Below are 17,152 nucleotides of genomic sequence, written 5' to 3'. Positions count from 1 at the left end.
CAGGGAATTGCAGTTTGAAGGCTTAGCACTTTAAATAGATCACAGCTATTGCCACAAAAGGCACTAATAAAGGGGCTCACACTGCAGCTGATGAATAGACGCAGAGCTGGTTTCCAAGTTTCTACTGCATCATGAGCAGAATGAAATGAGTGGTCCCAAGACTGTGGCAAAGAATTTGCTGTACGAATCCTTGTCTTTGAAAGGCCTCACCTTCACTGAAATTAATGAATACTTAGAGGCTGTGTACCTTTGGGGCTCCAGAACAAAACATTTAGTTCTGTGTTCTAACTATAGACTTTGTGCTGTACATGCGTACACACACACACACCTCCACATGCACACTCTCATCACAGAATTAATTGTAAACTAAAGACTCCCAACAGGAATGAAATGAAATACCCGAAGAAAAGACTATAACTTAAATTTATTTCTGAGGTACTCTGCCCTCAAGATACAAGGAATGTATGTTCTCTCTCTCTTTCTCTTTCTCTCTCTCTCTCTCAATATATACTCTCAAAGTAAATATTATCTCTTATCTTGCCAGCGCCAGTGCTTAAAAGGATGATGTACTCTGAAGCACTGATTCTGTTTTGGTCTATTTCTCACGTTCAGAGGCTCTAGCAATCTTCATAGATACGATTAACTCCTTTACTGCTGAGATGGTTGCAGTATTGAGACTAAATTTGTCTATCTTCAAGCTTACTAGAGATGAAAAAGAAAAAAACATTACTTCCGTTTCCTTCAATTTTTCCCAGCAGAGGAGATGTTCTCGATCGTTGTGCATGAGATCTGTAAATTCCTTCTAGGTCGGCACAGCTGCAAGCAAAAAGGAAAGAAATATCTTTCTGCCATTGCACTGCCTCTCTTCCGTAGAGAACTGAGCACAGATAGATCCAGATGCTACTGCCAGTGAGGTGGGAGAAGCTGCAAGCATAGCAACCTCAGAGCCTGGGCACTGAAGCCAGGGAGGGATTCATGATCCAAACCTGCTCTCTTGGAGGCAAGTCGTTTCCAAAAGGGACTATGAGGAACAAGCTCTTTTTAAAAGACTGGAGGAGAGTGAGCTGACACAGTGATCTGTGTGATGAAAGGTATGCACCTTAGCATCACTCCCTAACCACACTGTTGGATGGGAGCGGTTGGACCTGCATTTTTTGGAGGTCAGATGTAGGCAAAGTATGACTGGATTCTGCTCGATGAGGCAGAGGAAGGTCACATCTGAGGATCACAAATGAATTTAGGGATGAACACTGGCTGGCTTAGGACCATCTGAGCTGGTGGAAGGTAAGGGTACAGTTGAAGCACAATGCCAAAAACCAGCACTGCTTTCACTGATGAAAATATAAGCATGTAAAGAATTATGCATGAGGGTTCAAGGTTCATACGCTTGGATTTAGGGGCCTCACTTCTGTCAGTAACCTATTTTAGGTATATAAGTCCTTTATGATCTCAGTCCAAGGCTTTTTGCTCTGGGAGTGAGAAGATTAGCAGTGTCCCAGATGATACCATAGTGTATTAATCTCCAGAACACTTCATTTCAAGTTCAGCCCAAAGGTCTTTACACTGCTTTGCTTTGTATGCAGCATCTGTAATATATCTGAGTATTCACGACACACCACTGTTCCAGCTGAACAGCTACATCCTTTGTCAATTGCTGAAATGTAACCACATGAAAGCACGAGTTGCTTTCTGGCAGATGGCACAACTCCACGTCTTTCTATAGAAGGAGCTCCCCAATATAACATCCTGCCTTCTAGTCTGCAGCCCTGCCTAGTGGACAGCTGAATGACGAAAATACAAAATAGTGGATGTGCTGCTGGCTCTGCCTCAGTTTACCACCTATGGTTCCACAGTTCTGCAGATGGAATGCATCTATATGCAGAACTTTAAGTTGGATGAAACAGTTCTTAATTGCTATCCACCATCAGAGGAGAGTTTGTCCTGAATGAGACTCATAAACAATCCACAAGTTTGTGATCTAAAATAGACAAGCTACAGGACAGCTGTACTAGAAAAAAAAAAAAAAAAAAAACGTAGGAGGAAATATGTTGAAGATTATTTTCTAATCACTGCTGTTGTTATAAGTTTGCAATCTGTGAGTGTTACAAATAGCTCCATTTTGGGAAAGACAATTTCAACTGGAAAAGAAAAAATGATCATTCTGTGCAGGGATCATTTCAGCTGCAGAGGGAACATGGCAGAAGACATTGGGACAGAAGCTTAAATGTGACATGCTGAAATTAGCTGGGGGATCAGCTGGGTCAGCAATATGTGCTATTGTCAAGGCAAAACCAAAGTGCGCAAAAAATATTTTTCTTGTGATTTATGGGCCAGTTTTGGGAAACAGTGCTAGCACAATGAGAAAACACCCAGTCCCCCTTTCATCCCCTACAAAAGCACACAGATTACCAGCTCATGTTAGGAAATCCCCCCATCCTCTTAGAGCAGAGCAACTGTCAGAATGATGTCATTGCTCTTCAAAGGGCATTGATGGTCCTTGGGCTTAGGAGTCTAGGCAGAGATCTGTGCCTCCATCTTCCTAAATGATTTTAGAGATCTTTTCCAACCTTAATGATTCTGATTCCCATCTGCATTTCATTTGTCGTTCTTTCTCACAGACCCCACAGATCCATTTGCTTGCAGAGAGGAGTGACTTCTGCTTGCAGTGAGTATGGCACGTGGCGTGCTCTGCCTGCTTTCCTCTCTGTGGCTGCACAGCTTGTCTGAGCCTAACTGGTGCAAGCCCTTAGCCCAGGGCAGGCTCTCACTCAGGATCTGCACAGACACTGGATGGATGGTTTAGGGCAAAGCTCTGTTGTTTTTTTCTTTCTAGTTTCCCCAACTGACTCACAGTTAATCCATGACATACAACATCAATCAAAGGGCACTGGACTATTCGTGTGTGTGCCTATCCAGCTGAGAAGCAAGTGAAAAGATGCAGACCCACTTTGACATCATATATCACTTATATATCACTTAGCTCTCCAGATAACCCAAAAGCTCACCGAGAGTCAAGAGGACAAGACTGCTACTGCGCATGCCCTGGGCAAAGCAATCTGAAATCTTAGTGGGTGTATCAGCACCAGGAATTTCTCACCCATTTGCTGTGAGTTTGGATGCTGGAATTCAGTTGGAAAAAAGAAACAGATGGACTTGTAGGGGAAGGACAGAAGAAAGAAAAACTTCAGTGAATTAAAGCACTATTACTTGCACACAAACAGAAAACCCACAGGAGATTCACAAGATAAGCATGGAGACATTGATACTTAAGTGCTAGTAATCCAGAAGTTCTTCCAGCCAAAGCTATTCTATCACTGGAATGTTTGAACCTGCGTTAAGGAGAATCTAAAATAAGATCAGAGATTCAGAGGCTGAATTCATACTGAGCTTTCTTTGCAGAGGGAGAGCAGGCTCAATTTTCTTTTTGCAGTACTCCAGACATAAGGCTGCAGCTAAGATACGTGCTAGGATTAACTTTAAGGTAGCCATCTTGGATATCAACAACAGCATAGCTGTGTGGTCACAGCCCCCTCCTCAGCCCTATACCCTTGGTAAATTCAAAACTTCACGGTCAAGTTTATCTATGTTGTACTCATTTTTAATACATAAGGTAGTCAGAGGGCTGTGTCTGCTGCTGGATTGCAGAGCAGCCACACCAGCAACAGCCTCCTCTCACCAAATCCAGTAGTCCAGCCCAACAGCCCTTGCCATTTCTTTGAGGCTATGCCTCAAATGCAGCAGAATACCCTCACATCTAGGTTGTCAACCCTGACCTTGCTGCACTTGTGTTTGCATTTGCGTGGGCATAACCCAAATGACTACTCAACTAGCTCAGCACCACTGAACTGCTCTTTGTTTCTGTTTTGCATGGCATAAGGAATGGATACTCCAATACCCTCCCCTTCCCAAATACACATTGCCTTGTCCACTCAGCTACCAGCCATGCTGGTATATCCTGTGCCAGGGCCTGTCTTGCCTCGGAAAGCCCGTGAGGTCCCTGATTGCTGTAGAGATGGCCTCTGCATGGCTTGGGGCATGCCTCTTCTTGTTTGTTTACAGGAGATAGAATCCAAACAGGGAAAGAGTCTTGGAACAGCGCAGCCAAGTGCACTATAAAATAGTGCTTTAAAAAGCCACAAGGTCACCTTTGCTATCATTTGCTTAAGGATTTTATAGAAGTCACAGGACTGGAGATGGACTGTGATCATAGGGGAGGGAGAGATTTATGTGCTGGCTGAGAAGGCTTCATTGTTGTATCATATTCATTAATGATCATTTATTAGCTTCTTGGATAAAAGAGGCTGATTGGGAAATCTCACTTACTGTAATTCCAGCTGGCTTCCTTGACTTTGCCTGCATAACTTTATGAAATGTAATACCCCTCCTACTTACCAGTACCCTTCAGGTACCATACCCTCACACTGTCTGTCTTCTCACTTAGTCAGACCTCAGCAGAACTTGATTTCACTGTCGTATTTCATTTATGCACAATGTTAAAACTGACACATGTCAACCTCTTACATGAAGAACCAGCACAAAAGCACACAGGAATCTGAAGGATTTGGCCAGAGGATCTTTGCTGACAATATGTGTTGTGAGCCTGGTGCTTGTATGTAACTGTGAACGTTGAGCCTGGCATAGTTCAAACCAGCAAGAATGCACCCTTGAGCAAAGCTGAGAACAGTGAGTATAAGGAGGTGGAGGATGTGCTCTGACCTCATGCACCTAAAGAAAAAGCCATGGCAGGCAGGCAGGACTGCATCAAAGGAACACCTGGCTCCACCACTGCTTTCTGTTCCCCTGTGGCATAACATGGAGGAGAGGTTTTGGTTAGCTAGCAGGATAAAAAGGAGTTGTGACAAAGGTACTGGAAGCCTGTGGTGTGAGTGTTTGAGTCTCCTAGCAAAATTCTGTGTCTTGCAGACATTGCAGCCTTACAGCACTGCTGTATCTGCTCAGTGATCATGATGAGGCTGGAAACTTCCCATCCTCTTCCTCATGTCAGCCCCACAGAGAGGGGCAAACGTGGATGGTGCCACAGATTTCACCTCAACGGGCTAGATATGTCTCATAGTTTGCCACTGGAGCCCAGTCCCTTTCTCCCACTGAGCTGACCCAGAGACGGACCACAGGATTAATTGTATGGTTCCCAGCACCTGGCTGTAGTTGGTGTGCACATGACAGAGTGAGGGGCTGGCAGCCACACAGCTCACTTCCCATCTTGATACCAGGAGCATGTATGTGACACCTGGTTGAGCTAACTGGGGCCCAGCCTTCTCATGCAGAGCTATTCCTGGAAAGGAGGCAGGACAATTTCAGAGTTTATCCTGATACAGTTTATCTTACTGATGGACTTTGTCCCACACACAGATCAGAAAAGCTGTTTTCCTGCAGCAGCATGGAAAAACTGACTCCAAACGCAGATGCTCAATCAATATATCAGGGAGGCCAAAGATCTTCTCCCCTCCAATCCCTTTCATAGAATCATAGAATTATTAAGTTTGGGAAAAACCACTAGGGTCATCTAGTCCAACTGTCAACCCATCAACACCATGCCCTCTAAACCATCAGGGTGTACTGGCCCCATAGTTATTGTTGTCTGAACTTGCTGGTTCATTCTGGCTTGCATATTTTCAAGGGGCCAAATGCTCAACAAAGCAACTTACCTCAGACCCCATATCTGACAAGCATGGTTTTTAAGATGCTCCCTTGCAAACTGACAGAGGGGGTAAGGCAGGCTGAGTGAAGGATCAGCTCTCCCAGTGTACCAGGAAATATTCCAGGTAATGATAACCAATAGCTAGGCACAATATGCATGCAAATTCTCCCTCCTCCACCACGTTGCCTTACATAAATATATCTAGAGGTGACTACAGTGCCACTCAGACTGACAGAGGCAGCTGCCATAGCGGAGCTTTTAATCCCAAAGTAGAGCCTGTTGTCACTGGCAGGAAATGTTATTGTGTTGGACAGGCAATCCTAGACCTTAATTAAATAGGTTGCCCTTCCTGCGAGGCCAGACAGGCCAGACAAGAGTCAGAAGGAGCAGGCTGCTTAAGCCAGGGACCACCTGGCTGTAACTTCATCTGTGTGACAACATATGCTTTTGTGACTCTTTCTGAAAGGTTGAAACCCTAAGCAAGTTCCCAGAGGTATACTGAGGATTTATAAAGAGCAAGAAATCAGAGATGCTCTGTTCTGCAAAGGAATTCATTCCTTCTCCTTTCAGAGACTGAAATTTTGTGGCCTTTGCCCTGACCAAAGACCTGGCAGATCACACTGGTTTGAGATGATTGATTTGTAAGGGAGCTGGTGGCTCCTGCTGTCTCCACTGCACACAGCCCTGTAGTGAGTGCTTTGAACCAGACCCTGCTTGTAGCTCCTCATTTTAAGCACCTCATTTTTCTTTCTCATGCTTGCCCTCATGCTGTCTCTGGGAGATAAACTGCATTACTTTTTCCATACCAGAAAAGAGCAACGGTGTTGTTGCCATATATTTTCCCTCACAAGGACCCAGCTGCTCACCTCTGTGACATCTCACTGCTGCCAGGATGTGACTCTGTCATGGATGTTCTCACCCCTGTGCACACATACAGAACAACAGCAAGCTGCACACTTTCTGCATGGAAGCAGTGTAGGTGCATGTACCTCAAGAGAGTCACAACATCGTACTGCCGAGGCCCTAAGATGAATGATGGGGAAAGAGGAAGAGGAGGGAGCACAGATTCCAGTACTCACTGTGGAGAATAGCTGTCCTTCCAGTAGGTCAACTGCACAATTCCCATACAGTCAGGCTGTGAACTTGGGAATCAGGTCGAGACTTTGCAGAGACCACTCAGCAAAACCGCAAAATGGGATGGACAGCAAAACTTATGGTTTGAAAGCACCCATTGCTATTAAACAGACCTGTGGCAACCTGCATGTCCTACCTCTGTGTAAACATCAAGACATGGCGATGGCATCCCTTCAGCACAAAGCAAAATGCGGAGCACTCATGGATAGCTCAGAGCCATCCATCCCTTCCAAGCCCCCTGAACTCAGCTGTGGCCTCAGCCTTCAGTCATGGAGCGCTTCTTAGCCCTGAGGCATGGAATGAAGGACCAGGTCACATCCCCATGGTGACCTGTGAGTGCCCAAGTCCCCTCATGCCACTCAAGTGATGGGCTGCTACCATGTCACCAGCACTGGAGGATGGGATTGTATACAAAACACTGTGCTTCTGCCATCTCGTTGGAGTGAATTACACAGCATCAGTGCAGGAATTTTTATTTTCTGAGTAACACGTATTTTGCTTCCCAGAGCCACACAACTTTACATGCATAGCAGAAGCTGCCAGAAGCCTACAGATCACAGAGCACACTACTCCTTATGGTTTTGCTAACATGAGTTTAGCAGGTTGCCAAGCTGACAGACCCTGGAGACAGACTGCGTTCACCCCCATGAAACAAGGTAACAACAGTGACGGTGCTGAAAGCTTTCCACAGTCACCTGCTAACAGTCTCACCTGGGAGAGAAATCAGATGCCGTGTCCCCACTTCCCACTCTGACATCTCTTTTGCACCTTTGAGTTCTCTCTTCACCCACTCCTTCACCACACTCCTCAACACGCCCCGTGTTCTTCCACATCCCTTCATCTCCTGCCACACCATTTCCCTCTTGAATGAGACTGGGTGTTGGGGATGAGGAAAGAAGAAGGACACAGAAATAAGCAGAAGGTGACAGATAACCCCTTATATTATTTTTCCTAAGAAAACAGATTATTTCTTTTGCATACATGAAGCCAGGGAAGGACAACAATTTATCATGGACATCACTCTGAGTGCCTCTGCGCTGCATAGGGTGACTCTTGGCCTCTCATTGAAGCATTCCCACACATCGTGGATGACCAGTTGGAAGATGTCCAGAGTAATGCTGGGGAAGCTACTCTGAGATGCATGGCTAGGCCTCCATCGTGGTGTCCTTCTGCGTACATGCTAACCCTGGAAACCAAACTCCTTATACTTGCTGGCCATGTCATTTCGGAACAGCTCCAGAGCCTTCTTCATCGCAGCCTGGGAATCGGCCCCAAAGTCTGCGGCGTGTTTTTCAGCAATGACCTTGATAATGACTTCAGAAATGAACTGTGAGGAAGGAGAGAGAGAGAGAAAAAAAAAAAAAAAAAAACAGAAGGGACTCTCAGGGTTTATTTTCAGAATATCCAGATTAAAAAATAGGTTGCAGAGCCTGGAAATATCTCCAGGCTAATTCAGTAGCCCTTCCAGCGGTCTCTAGAGAAACACTGTGGTAGAATATGCGAGGAGCCTTGGCTGGGCAGAGGAATTGGGCTCTGTTCCTAGCTCGGACACTGATATACTCTGTGACCTTGAGTAGACCATGGTCCTTCCCACTCTTTGGCTGCCCATCCACTAAGGCTGCAAATCCATGTCCTGCACTTTTAAAGCGCTTAGTTTCATGAGTCTTGGTCTCCAGTTCTTCCCCCAGGGCTTACTCTAAAATTGTATATCCCTTGTGTATGGCCACTGCCAATTCTTATGTAATGTCATTTCCCAGGCATGCAGGGACTGCATGGTCTGGTTTATTATTGTTAGGAGTGTCTCAGACAGTGTATAGTGTTTGGAACAGGAAATCGAATGGAGATTCACAGGAGCTGAGTACTTCTGTGCCTCCTCTTGTCTGTACACAGAGACCTTTGTCTTGAGAAAGTGCTAAGTGAAGTCCAGTTAGACATCACTAAATAGAACCATAGAATCAGAGAACCTTTAATGTTGGAAATACCTCTAAGATCACCTCGTGCAACCTCCAGCCCATTTCCACCATGCCCACTGACCATGTCCCTCAGTGCCACATCCACACGGTTCTGGAACACCTCCAGGGACAGTGACCCCACCACCTCCCTGCAGCACCACTCTTTCGGTGAAGAAATTTTTCCTAATACCCAGCCTGAAATAGAAGCGCAGCTCTCAATGTATCTGCCTTGCACACATCCATCACACATCAGATACCAAGTTTCCCTGTCTTTTCCATACCTCCAGATATTTTACTGGGATTTTGTGCTTCGTGGCATGGGTTTGAGCCAGGGGTTTCAGCTCTGACTCATGATTACCCTTCTGCTTCAAGATTTTGCCAAGCTGGGTGAGGACGGTAGCTCCATGTTTTTTCAGATCTTCAGAGCCCTTCATCTGATCAGGGGTCTTCAGGCCTTTGAACTTATCAAAGCGATCCAAAGTCTCAGGGTGGTCATGGAAAAGTCTGTGGACAGAAGCAGAGGGACGTGTGAGACATTAAGGAGCTGTCAGCCAGAGGAGAGCCAAGGTCCTGCTGATCTGGATGCATATGGACGGGCAAATGTGTGATAACTTACATCCCTCCCCAAATAAATCTCTTAGTCCCTGCTAGTAAAGGCTGCTTTCACTTGAGAACTCCGATGCTTTAGACTCTTTCCAAATTGTCACCATTCACAATCACTGCATTTAGCACGTATATAATCCAGGAAAGCATCTGACCCTACTCTGAATCTGTGTTTTTCCTCCTTCCTCTGGGAGGCTGTTCCACAACCTGATGGCACTCTGTGTTCAGAAGTTTATTTCACCATCTGTTTTATCCAGGCTGCTTTTTATCATTAGCAACTGATAAAATGCCTCTTGTCTTTGGAGTGCAGAAGCTCATGATGTACCTCTCTTTGAGTATTGTATCTACTTTAATCCTATGCTCTTACATGTCCTAACATCCACTCTGACTGAGAAACGTCCAGCTGGAGCAACAGAGCAGCCGTCTTTATTTCTGAATAGCTCTGCTAACGCTTTGGCACCAGTCCCCAGAGGTATGGCAACAGTATCAGGACAGAGATGGGTGCTAAGGCTGGTGGTGGCACTGGGAGGTGAATTCTCACATTAACCTGAAGGAAAGACAAAACCAAACAAACCCACCAATCTACACTGTCTCACTAAGGATCCATCCTCTTCTTCCCCCAGCCTGTCAACCTGTCAGCTACTGCAGACCCCAGGCTCTCACTAAGACCTTCTTCCCAGCCCATCTCTGCATTGACCAGTGCCATTCAGTGCTATACACAGATGCTCTGATTCCAAAGGAGAAATGAAATTGGGAAGGGTGGTGTTGTCCCGTGCTTCCCCTCTGCTGCATTTCCCAGCTGACTCCACTGGCAACCAAACTGTAAGGAAACTTCACTCTTTCTCTAGAGCCGGGGTGAGAAGAGAAGGGATAACTGCTCCTGGTTATTAGGAGCGGCCTGATAATTTGGTGCTGGGAGACGTCAGCTCTGTTGCTCATGTATATTTGCGGGTATTAATGCCCTTTGAAGGGCATAACCCAAGTCGCTGCAGCACCAGCAGGAGCGACGGCAGTATTTACATCCATCCCAAACCAAACATTCCTCCCCTATAGGTGGCCATTAGGATGAGGGCCAGACTCTCCATTATACGATGTAATTGTAGGTCAGGCTGCATTAACAAATACCTCAGCTGCATGGAAAACACAAGCTGTCTTGCAGCAAAAACATTCTGTGACCAGGCTTTGCTGGCATCTCCTTTCAAAGGTCTCTCTTTGTATCCTCCATGATGAGATATTCCCAAGACTCCTGAAAATTCTTTCAAGGAGTATTTGTTTGTTTGTTTGTTTCCATTGGAAAATATCCAGTTGGACCAATATTTTCTAAACGTATTCCCTAGATACGTTACCTACCTAAAAAGTCTTTACCAAGGCAGAAGCAGGCACATTTCTAAACCAAGTCTGCTCCTCTTCCCCTGCTTCTTTCCCTCAGAAAACCCCTGAAGAAATGAGAAATTACATGGGAGAAGCTTTGAACGGGCCGTGGCTTTGCCCAGTGGTGTGGGCTTCTTGCTTTATCTGTGCTTGAGATAGGAAACCCCAGATACCCACTGCTGTCCTTGGCATCCGTACCCTCCTGGCACTGAGTGCTGAGTGCAGCCCAAGGGCACTCTCGAGAGGGTCTCCCTGTCTCCAGCCCTGCTGGTCCCTAAGAACAGGCAAAGATACTGTGCCATTTTCCACTCCAAAGCCCTGAGATCTGACACATGGAGTAGCAAAAGCACAGCTTCTTCATTTCTAACCCAGAAACCACAGCAGTGGAAAACCACCACCTTACACAGAAACAAAACAGCCTGTTGAAACATACGCGGCTGAGCCCCGATACTCAGCATTCCGTGGTCTCTCACTCAAAGCTCTCAGCTCACGACCGATGCTCGTTGCCTACCTCATCAGAACCTCATGTCCGTGGCCAGCAATATCGGCCTCCACTTTTCCCCAGATGGTGAGGACTTGTTGCCACTCCTGGTCACTGAGCCCCATGGTTCACTGGTGGCAGGGACAGACGGGTGTCAAGTGCTGCGTACGGCGGTTGCCTCTCCCCAGAGGGTGGCTGCAGAGCTCACCCGCGGGTTTTATAGCCCCTCCTCGTAGACCTACACCTGTTAATCGTCAGCTGGACATCTTGCTCTCTTTCAGGCTTGTCTAACTAATCAGCCTCTCTTTTTTTTCTAGGAAGTTATTTCGGGTCAGGTGCTATTGTGAGTGCCACTGATGGCATCATTCCTTGGACTGGCACATGTCCCACGCCAGCCAGAAAGGGCATTGCCCAAAGGCACTGCCAGGAGCCTGTCCCGGCTTCCCGAGGTCCCACTGACAGTGTCAAGCTGTGCAGCAGGAGATTCCAGAAGAGCACATTCATCTGCAAGACCACACTGCCAGCCAAGGGACGGCTGTGGCATCACTCTGCCCTCCTCACGTCTCTCCTTTCCCTGCAGTGGGGTAAGGTCTCTCAAGCCAAGAATCACAGAATCACAGAGCCATAGGAGTTGAAAGGGACCTCTGGGGATCATCAAGTCTAACCCCTCTGCTAAAGCAGGTACCCTACAGTAGATCAAGTAAGACAGGTCACCATGAGCCACCACGGGTATGATTTTGGGGTATCTCCCAGCCTTCCTCAGGACTGGTGGCAGCCTGGTGTGCCATCTTTAATTAATCCCTTTCAAGAGGTGAGTGTGAGCGGGTGAACCAAAGGGTTAAAGGGGACAGCTTAGGTAGGCAGGCTGACCAAACCAGCTGAGGTGATGGCTAGCATCCAAACCCAAAGGTAGGGGAATTTCTCCCACTGGGTTTATCTATTGCCTAGTGGCCAAGCAATTCTCCCCCTCTATGCACCAGTTTGCCATGTTTGAAATCTCTCTTCTTAAACACCTCGAGGCCAAGATTTCACCCTGATTTCTCAGTGCAGATAGCAGGGCACTATCAATTACCCACACTTGGCTAAACCGATGGAGGAGCGCTTCGAGAGATCCCACCCCGCAGCCTCTCTCCTCAAGTCCTCCTTGTTCTAAACATGGATTTGCACCATGCTTGGCTCCACCTTGGGCAGGATCCTGAATGATGACCTTACTGCTTTACATGCCCTTCAGACACGAGAGCAATGTGCTCCCAGTACACAAGAGGATGCTCCTTGGACACCGAGCTCCGTTCTATTCCGCAAGCTGAAGCTGTTGCCTTAATATCTCCCATTGAGTTTGGTCGGCAATCCTCTCTCTACAGCTTTCCCCAGGGCTGGGAAGCCAACAGTCTCTGTGCGGACATTAACACCAGACTGTCAGAGTGCTTAACAAGAATACGGGTGTCCTCATGGCTTTTTCCGCAGGTGGCCCCGCGCTGTCGGCCAGGACGTGCTACCACCTAGTGGCCACGGGCGACAGAGCCAAGCAGAGCGGGGCACGGGCTGCAGGGAGCGGGACACACAGGGACAGCCCCGCGCCTCTGAGCCGCATTTCTTTCTCCTTCGAGCATCGCTGTTGCAGAGAGAACGCAACCCCCATCGGTCAGATGAGAGCCCCGCAGCCCCGCGCTGCCGTGATTCCGAGCTGCAATGAAACGAGCACTCGAGGCAGAGGATGCTCAAAAAACACCCAATTTTAACAACCCAGAGCATCTTCTGTGTTTGCACTGCAGAACAGCTCAGCGAAGCGAACAGATTTTTTGATCGTTCCCTTTCTTTGCCTTTTCTCCATGATGCAATTAAAAGAACAGCACCAGAAGCAGGGGATGGCTGTGGCCTGGCCACACTGTGGTGCCCACTGTGGTGCTGTGCTGGGGGAGTGCCAAAAAAAGCTGGGCATGTTATGTAACTCCCAATTACATAATTAGCATTGCATAATGCTGGGGAAAAGGCCCTCTGCAGCCCAGCTTCGGTATCTATGGCATTTTGCTGATGCGTGGCTTCTGCTAGGAGATGGAGCCGCACTTTGCTTTCAGCGCCTGTGGTTTGTGCAGTGCGGACGGACAGCCAGACAGTGGGACACTGCACTCCCCTGTAGCGTGAGCTGGAGAGAGCAGGGCAACAGCAAATCCTACAGCCAAGGCAAGGCAACAGCATTGCATTTTTCCAGCTGTGCCTGGCTCCAGTTTTTGCAGGATCAGAAGGCACTGCATGCACTGCGTGGCTTCTGCCTCTTGCAGGAGACCTGCTGGGACAGGCTGGTGCTGCAAGCCTGTCTCCTCTCCTCTCTCATCCTGAAGCTCTATTCTTAGCAGTGCTGCAGGCAGGGCTCCCACACACTGATGGATTTCAGCAGCTGAGAGGTGACCTCAGTGCCTGTTTGAAAGGAAGAGGGAGAATGAGGAGAAGGCAGCACCAGAGGAATGTTTGAGCTGCGGGTCACAGAGCTTTGCTATGCATGGGGCATCTTAGCATGGGATGCCATTAAGTCAAAGGGAGCTCTGCCTTCATTCAGTACTCACAGAGGGATCTGGACAGGATGGATCAATGGGCTGAGACCAATGGGATAAAGTTCAGCAAGACCAAGCGTTGGGTCCTGCACTCCGGTCATAACAACCCCGTGCAGCGGTACAGGCTTGGGGCATGGCAGCTGGAAAGCTATATGGAGGAAAAGCTTCTGGGGATGTTAGTTGACAGCCGGCAACTAACCAGCAGTGTGCCCAGGTGGCCAAGAAGACCAATGGCATCCTGGCTTGGATCAGCAATAGTACAGCCAGCAGGAGCAGGGAGGTGACCGTCCCTCTGTAATCAGCTCTGGTGAGGCTGCACCTTGAGTGCTGTGTTCAGTCCTAGGCCCCTCACTGCAAGGAAGGCATTGAGGCCTTGAAACCTGGGGATTATACCTCATATTGCTGTAGTGATACCCGGGGGATTTCTGTCCTATGAACCAGAATAATAAGAGAGGAATTCCTCTCACTCCCACGGTGAGCTGGTGAGTCGCCCTCCAGCTACCAGTGCTTAGCCAGAGGCTGCTATGTTGGACTGGGAAGCGAAGCCAGGACAGCCTTCAAAGCTCACGTTCCCCTATGCATTAACATTCCCACACAAAGCACTCCCTCAGGGAACCAGATTTTTCCCTTCTACGAAGCAGCAGCAACTGCAGCAGTCCCCTATGCAGTACTGCTTTCTGTGCATCAGCATTCTTACAGGGTATGCTAGAAACAGATCTCTATACAGAAAAATCTGGGCAAAAGATAAATGTTTTCTTCAAGCAGATCAACACCGGGTGGCAGTGAACAGCCTGAGCACAGCCCTGGTGGCCTGGCTGCAGGAGCAGGGCATCTACCACTGCATTTGGGATAGGCTCTGTGTTTGCAGGATCTTTTCCCCGTTATCATTATTCTTGCAGCTTTGCCTCCTCCTGATTCTGTAGAGATCTATTGACTTGTCAGCTCAAGGATCCACAGTGCCCATCACACATGCTGCACACTGCAGCCCACAGCACGGCTGGCAGAGCTGGCAGCAGAGCTTTGTGCTGGGGATGCTCACCAGAGAGAGTTGGATGGATGTGGCACTGAGGGACATGGTCAGTGGGCACGGTGGGGATGGGCTGGTGGTTGGATTGTGTGATCTTAGTGGTCTTTTCCAACCTTAATGATTCTCTGTTTCAGTTGTCTTGTTAAGGTCTATGAAATCACAGTGGTAGGACCAGGTGCACCCCGGCCCATCAGAGCCACTTGCTCCCATAGGGTAACCTAGGCAGATCAGTCAGACAACACTGTGAACGTCTTAGCAGATACAACTGCTGCAGGCAGCCTGCTTTAACACAGCTTCGGCTATGCAGACAGGAAACAACATCACCAGAAGCCATCAGAGTGAGAAGAGGAAGAAGAAAAAGAAAGGCCAATGCACTCCTTGGCAGGAGCTTATTTACCAAACAGCTGGTGGATGTGTGCCTAATTTACACAGAGTAAGAAAAATAAAGGTGCCTGCTGCGAGTACAAAGTTATTGTATGTCGAGTGGGATAATTTCATAATACACAATTACTTCCTACAGATTAGGGTAGAAATAATTAAACAGAAGGTTGTGCTCTGAGGCAGAGCTCCCCTGGCACCAGATTCAGGTCTATGTGGAAGCTCATGCTCTTAGTTGCTCCCAGAACCAAATCCCCAAACTTCAGTCCGTGTTCCCCAGCAGCTCAGCCACCTGCTGTGCCCTTTGAAGTAATATCTCAGAGTTTAATTTAAATCTTTATCCTCCTTTCTTACCTTTAGCTTCTCTCTAACCCACACAGCTGCAAATTTCATGAGTTCACACTCCATCTTCCCCTATTGTCTCTGCAGGAGCATCACTGGGAGCTGTCTCTGTGCCCCTGTCCCACCTGGGCAGGGATGAGGGACCTCCAGTTGCTTGCTGGCAGTGACATCCCTATATCAGGGCAGGGGGCCCTGGGGCTGCCAGGAGCCAGAGAGAAGTATCTTCAGCCTGAGGGAGGTTGATACCATTGCTTTCTTTCTTTCCATTTTTTTTTTTCCCCCAACCTGAACTCACAAGTGAACCAGAAGCCGAGATTTTGGACATCTCTGCTCAGGAGTGAAATTACAACAGCGGCGAATGCTTTTCAAGTGCCTCAATGAAGTATGAAACGTGCTCCTTCCTTTCTGTCTTTGCCCACACATGCATGTATCGGCTTCCCTCCGTCTCTGCCAGTGCATGACCTCAGGCAGCGAAGCAGTAGAAGAGCATTAACCCACATTTGGCCCAGACCTTCACTGTTCCCTATAGCTGTGCAGCCTGCCATGCGTGGAGCTGCCCAACTGCACTCACATCAGAGGCGACACAGATGGTTTTGGGGCTGGGGGTTGATGGCTCTGCACGACTGCACTCTGCCCAAGGTCCAGCTGGGGAGACAGCACTAAGCAATCTGGCCATGCGCTCACCCCCATGACACAGCTGCAATATCCCATTGCATTCTGGCTTAGACACTGACAGGGAGAGGTTTCACAGTGATGGGTCCAGTAGGAGCCCATGAGGAGGGGTGTTTCATGAATGCCTACCACCCAAACCTGCAGAACACAAACTGCAGAAGCGTGTTGCTCGCTAGCTGCGTATTCCCAACATTTTATGCAACCAAATAGTGACTTTTTGTCCATTAAAAAAAAAAAAATCAAAGAAAACAATCTAATTACAGGATAAATATTTAGCTTGAAATGAGCAGACAGATATTCAAAACCATTCTGTGACATGACAAATGATCTGAAAGGAGCTTCGCCGTGGGCACTGTATGCTGTTCAAACGCAATTTAAAAATACATGGCGTGGTAGCAAAAATAGACATGACCCTGAGCACAAACATCACTGCTCAGACAAACATCTCCTGTAAAATGCCGTCGATTATTTGGATGGCAGCCAGACCTGGGGACAGCGTCACCCACCTCCACGAGCACTGCCGACATCAACTCGTGCTGGCTTGCGGGCCTTGACATGGACGCCAGGCCTTGTTGAATACTTAAGGGACACTCCTGTCCCCTTACTCACACGGCCTGACCTTGGCATGCTCTTGGCATTCTGGACAAGCCCCAAAATGTCTCTTGCTGCCTTTGCCATGGCTAAGTTATGGGACGTGAGCCAGGTAGCGTGGGAAGAACGAGCTTTAAACCCTGAGGAATTCACATCAGAACTCACAGGAGCGAAGGGGTGCAAGCAGACAGGGGTACTCCCCATATGGGGATCACAGTTATAGGCACAGTGTGGTGTGATTTAGGAAAAACAGTTCTCAGAAGGAACGATGCTGCAGTGGCACAGGCTGCCCAGGGAGGTGGTGCAGTCACTGTTCCTGGAGGTGTTCCAGATCCGTGTGGATGTGGCACTGTGGGATGTAGTCAGTGGGCGCGGTGGGGAGGGCTGGTGGCT

At 48.0% G+C, this 17,152-nt stretch overlaps 1 protein-coding gene across 1 annotated transcript; it reads right to left on the bottom strand.

Annotated features, from left to right (window-relative positions):
* Positions 1-7,716: 7,716 nt before the first annotated feature.
* Positions 7,717-11,410, bottom strand: MB (myoglobin). The gene is made up of 3 exons (XM_003202347.5): positions 11,231-11,410; positions 9,027-9,249; positions 7,717-8,120 (listed from the first exon to the last, which is right to left on the bottom strand). Exons 1-3 carry the CDS (start codon positions 11,323-11,325, stop codon positions 7,974-7,976), a joined length of 465 nt encoding a protein of 154 aa, XP_003202395.1. The 5' UTR covers positions 11,326-11,410; the 3' UTR covers positions 7,717-7,973.
* Between the last annotated feature and the right edge of the window lie 5,742 nt (positions 11,411-17,152).

The sequence above is a fragment of the Meleagris gallopavo genome, chromosome 1, assembly GCF_905368555.1.
Source record: "Meleagris gallopavo chromosome 1, MGAL_WU_HG_1.1, whole genome shotgun sequence".
Lineage (NCBI taxonomy): Eukaryota > Metazoa > Chordata > Aves > Galliformes > Phasianidae > Meleagris > Meleagris gallopavo.
Note: the sequence above shows the minus strand (reverse complement) of the source record. Positions and strands in the feature narration are given on the sequence as shown.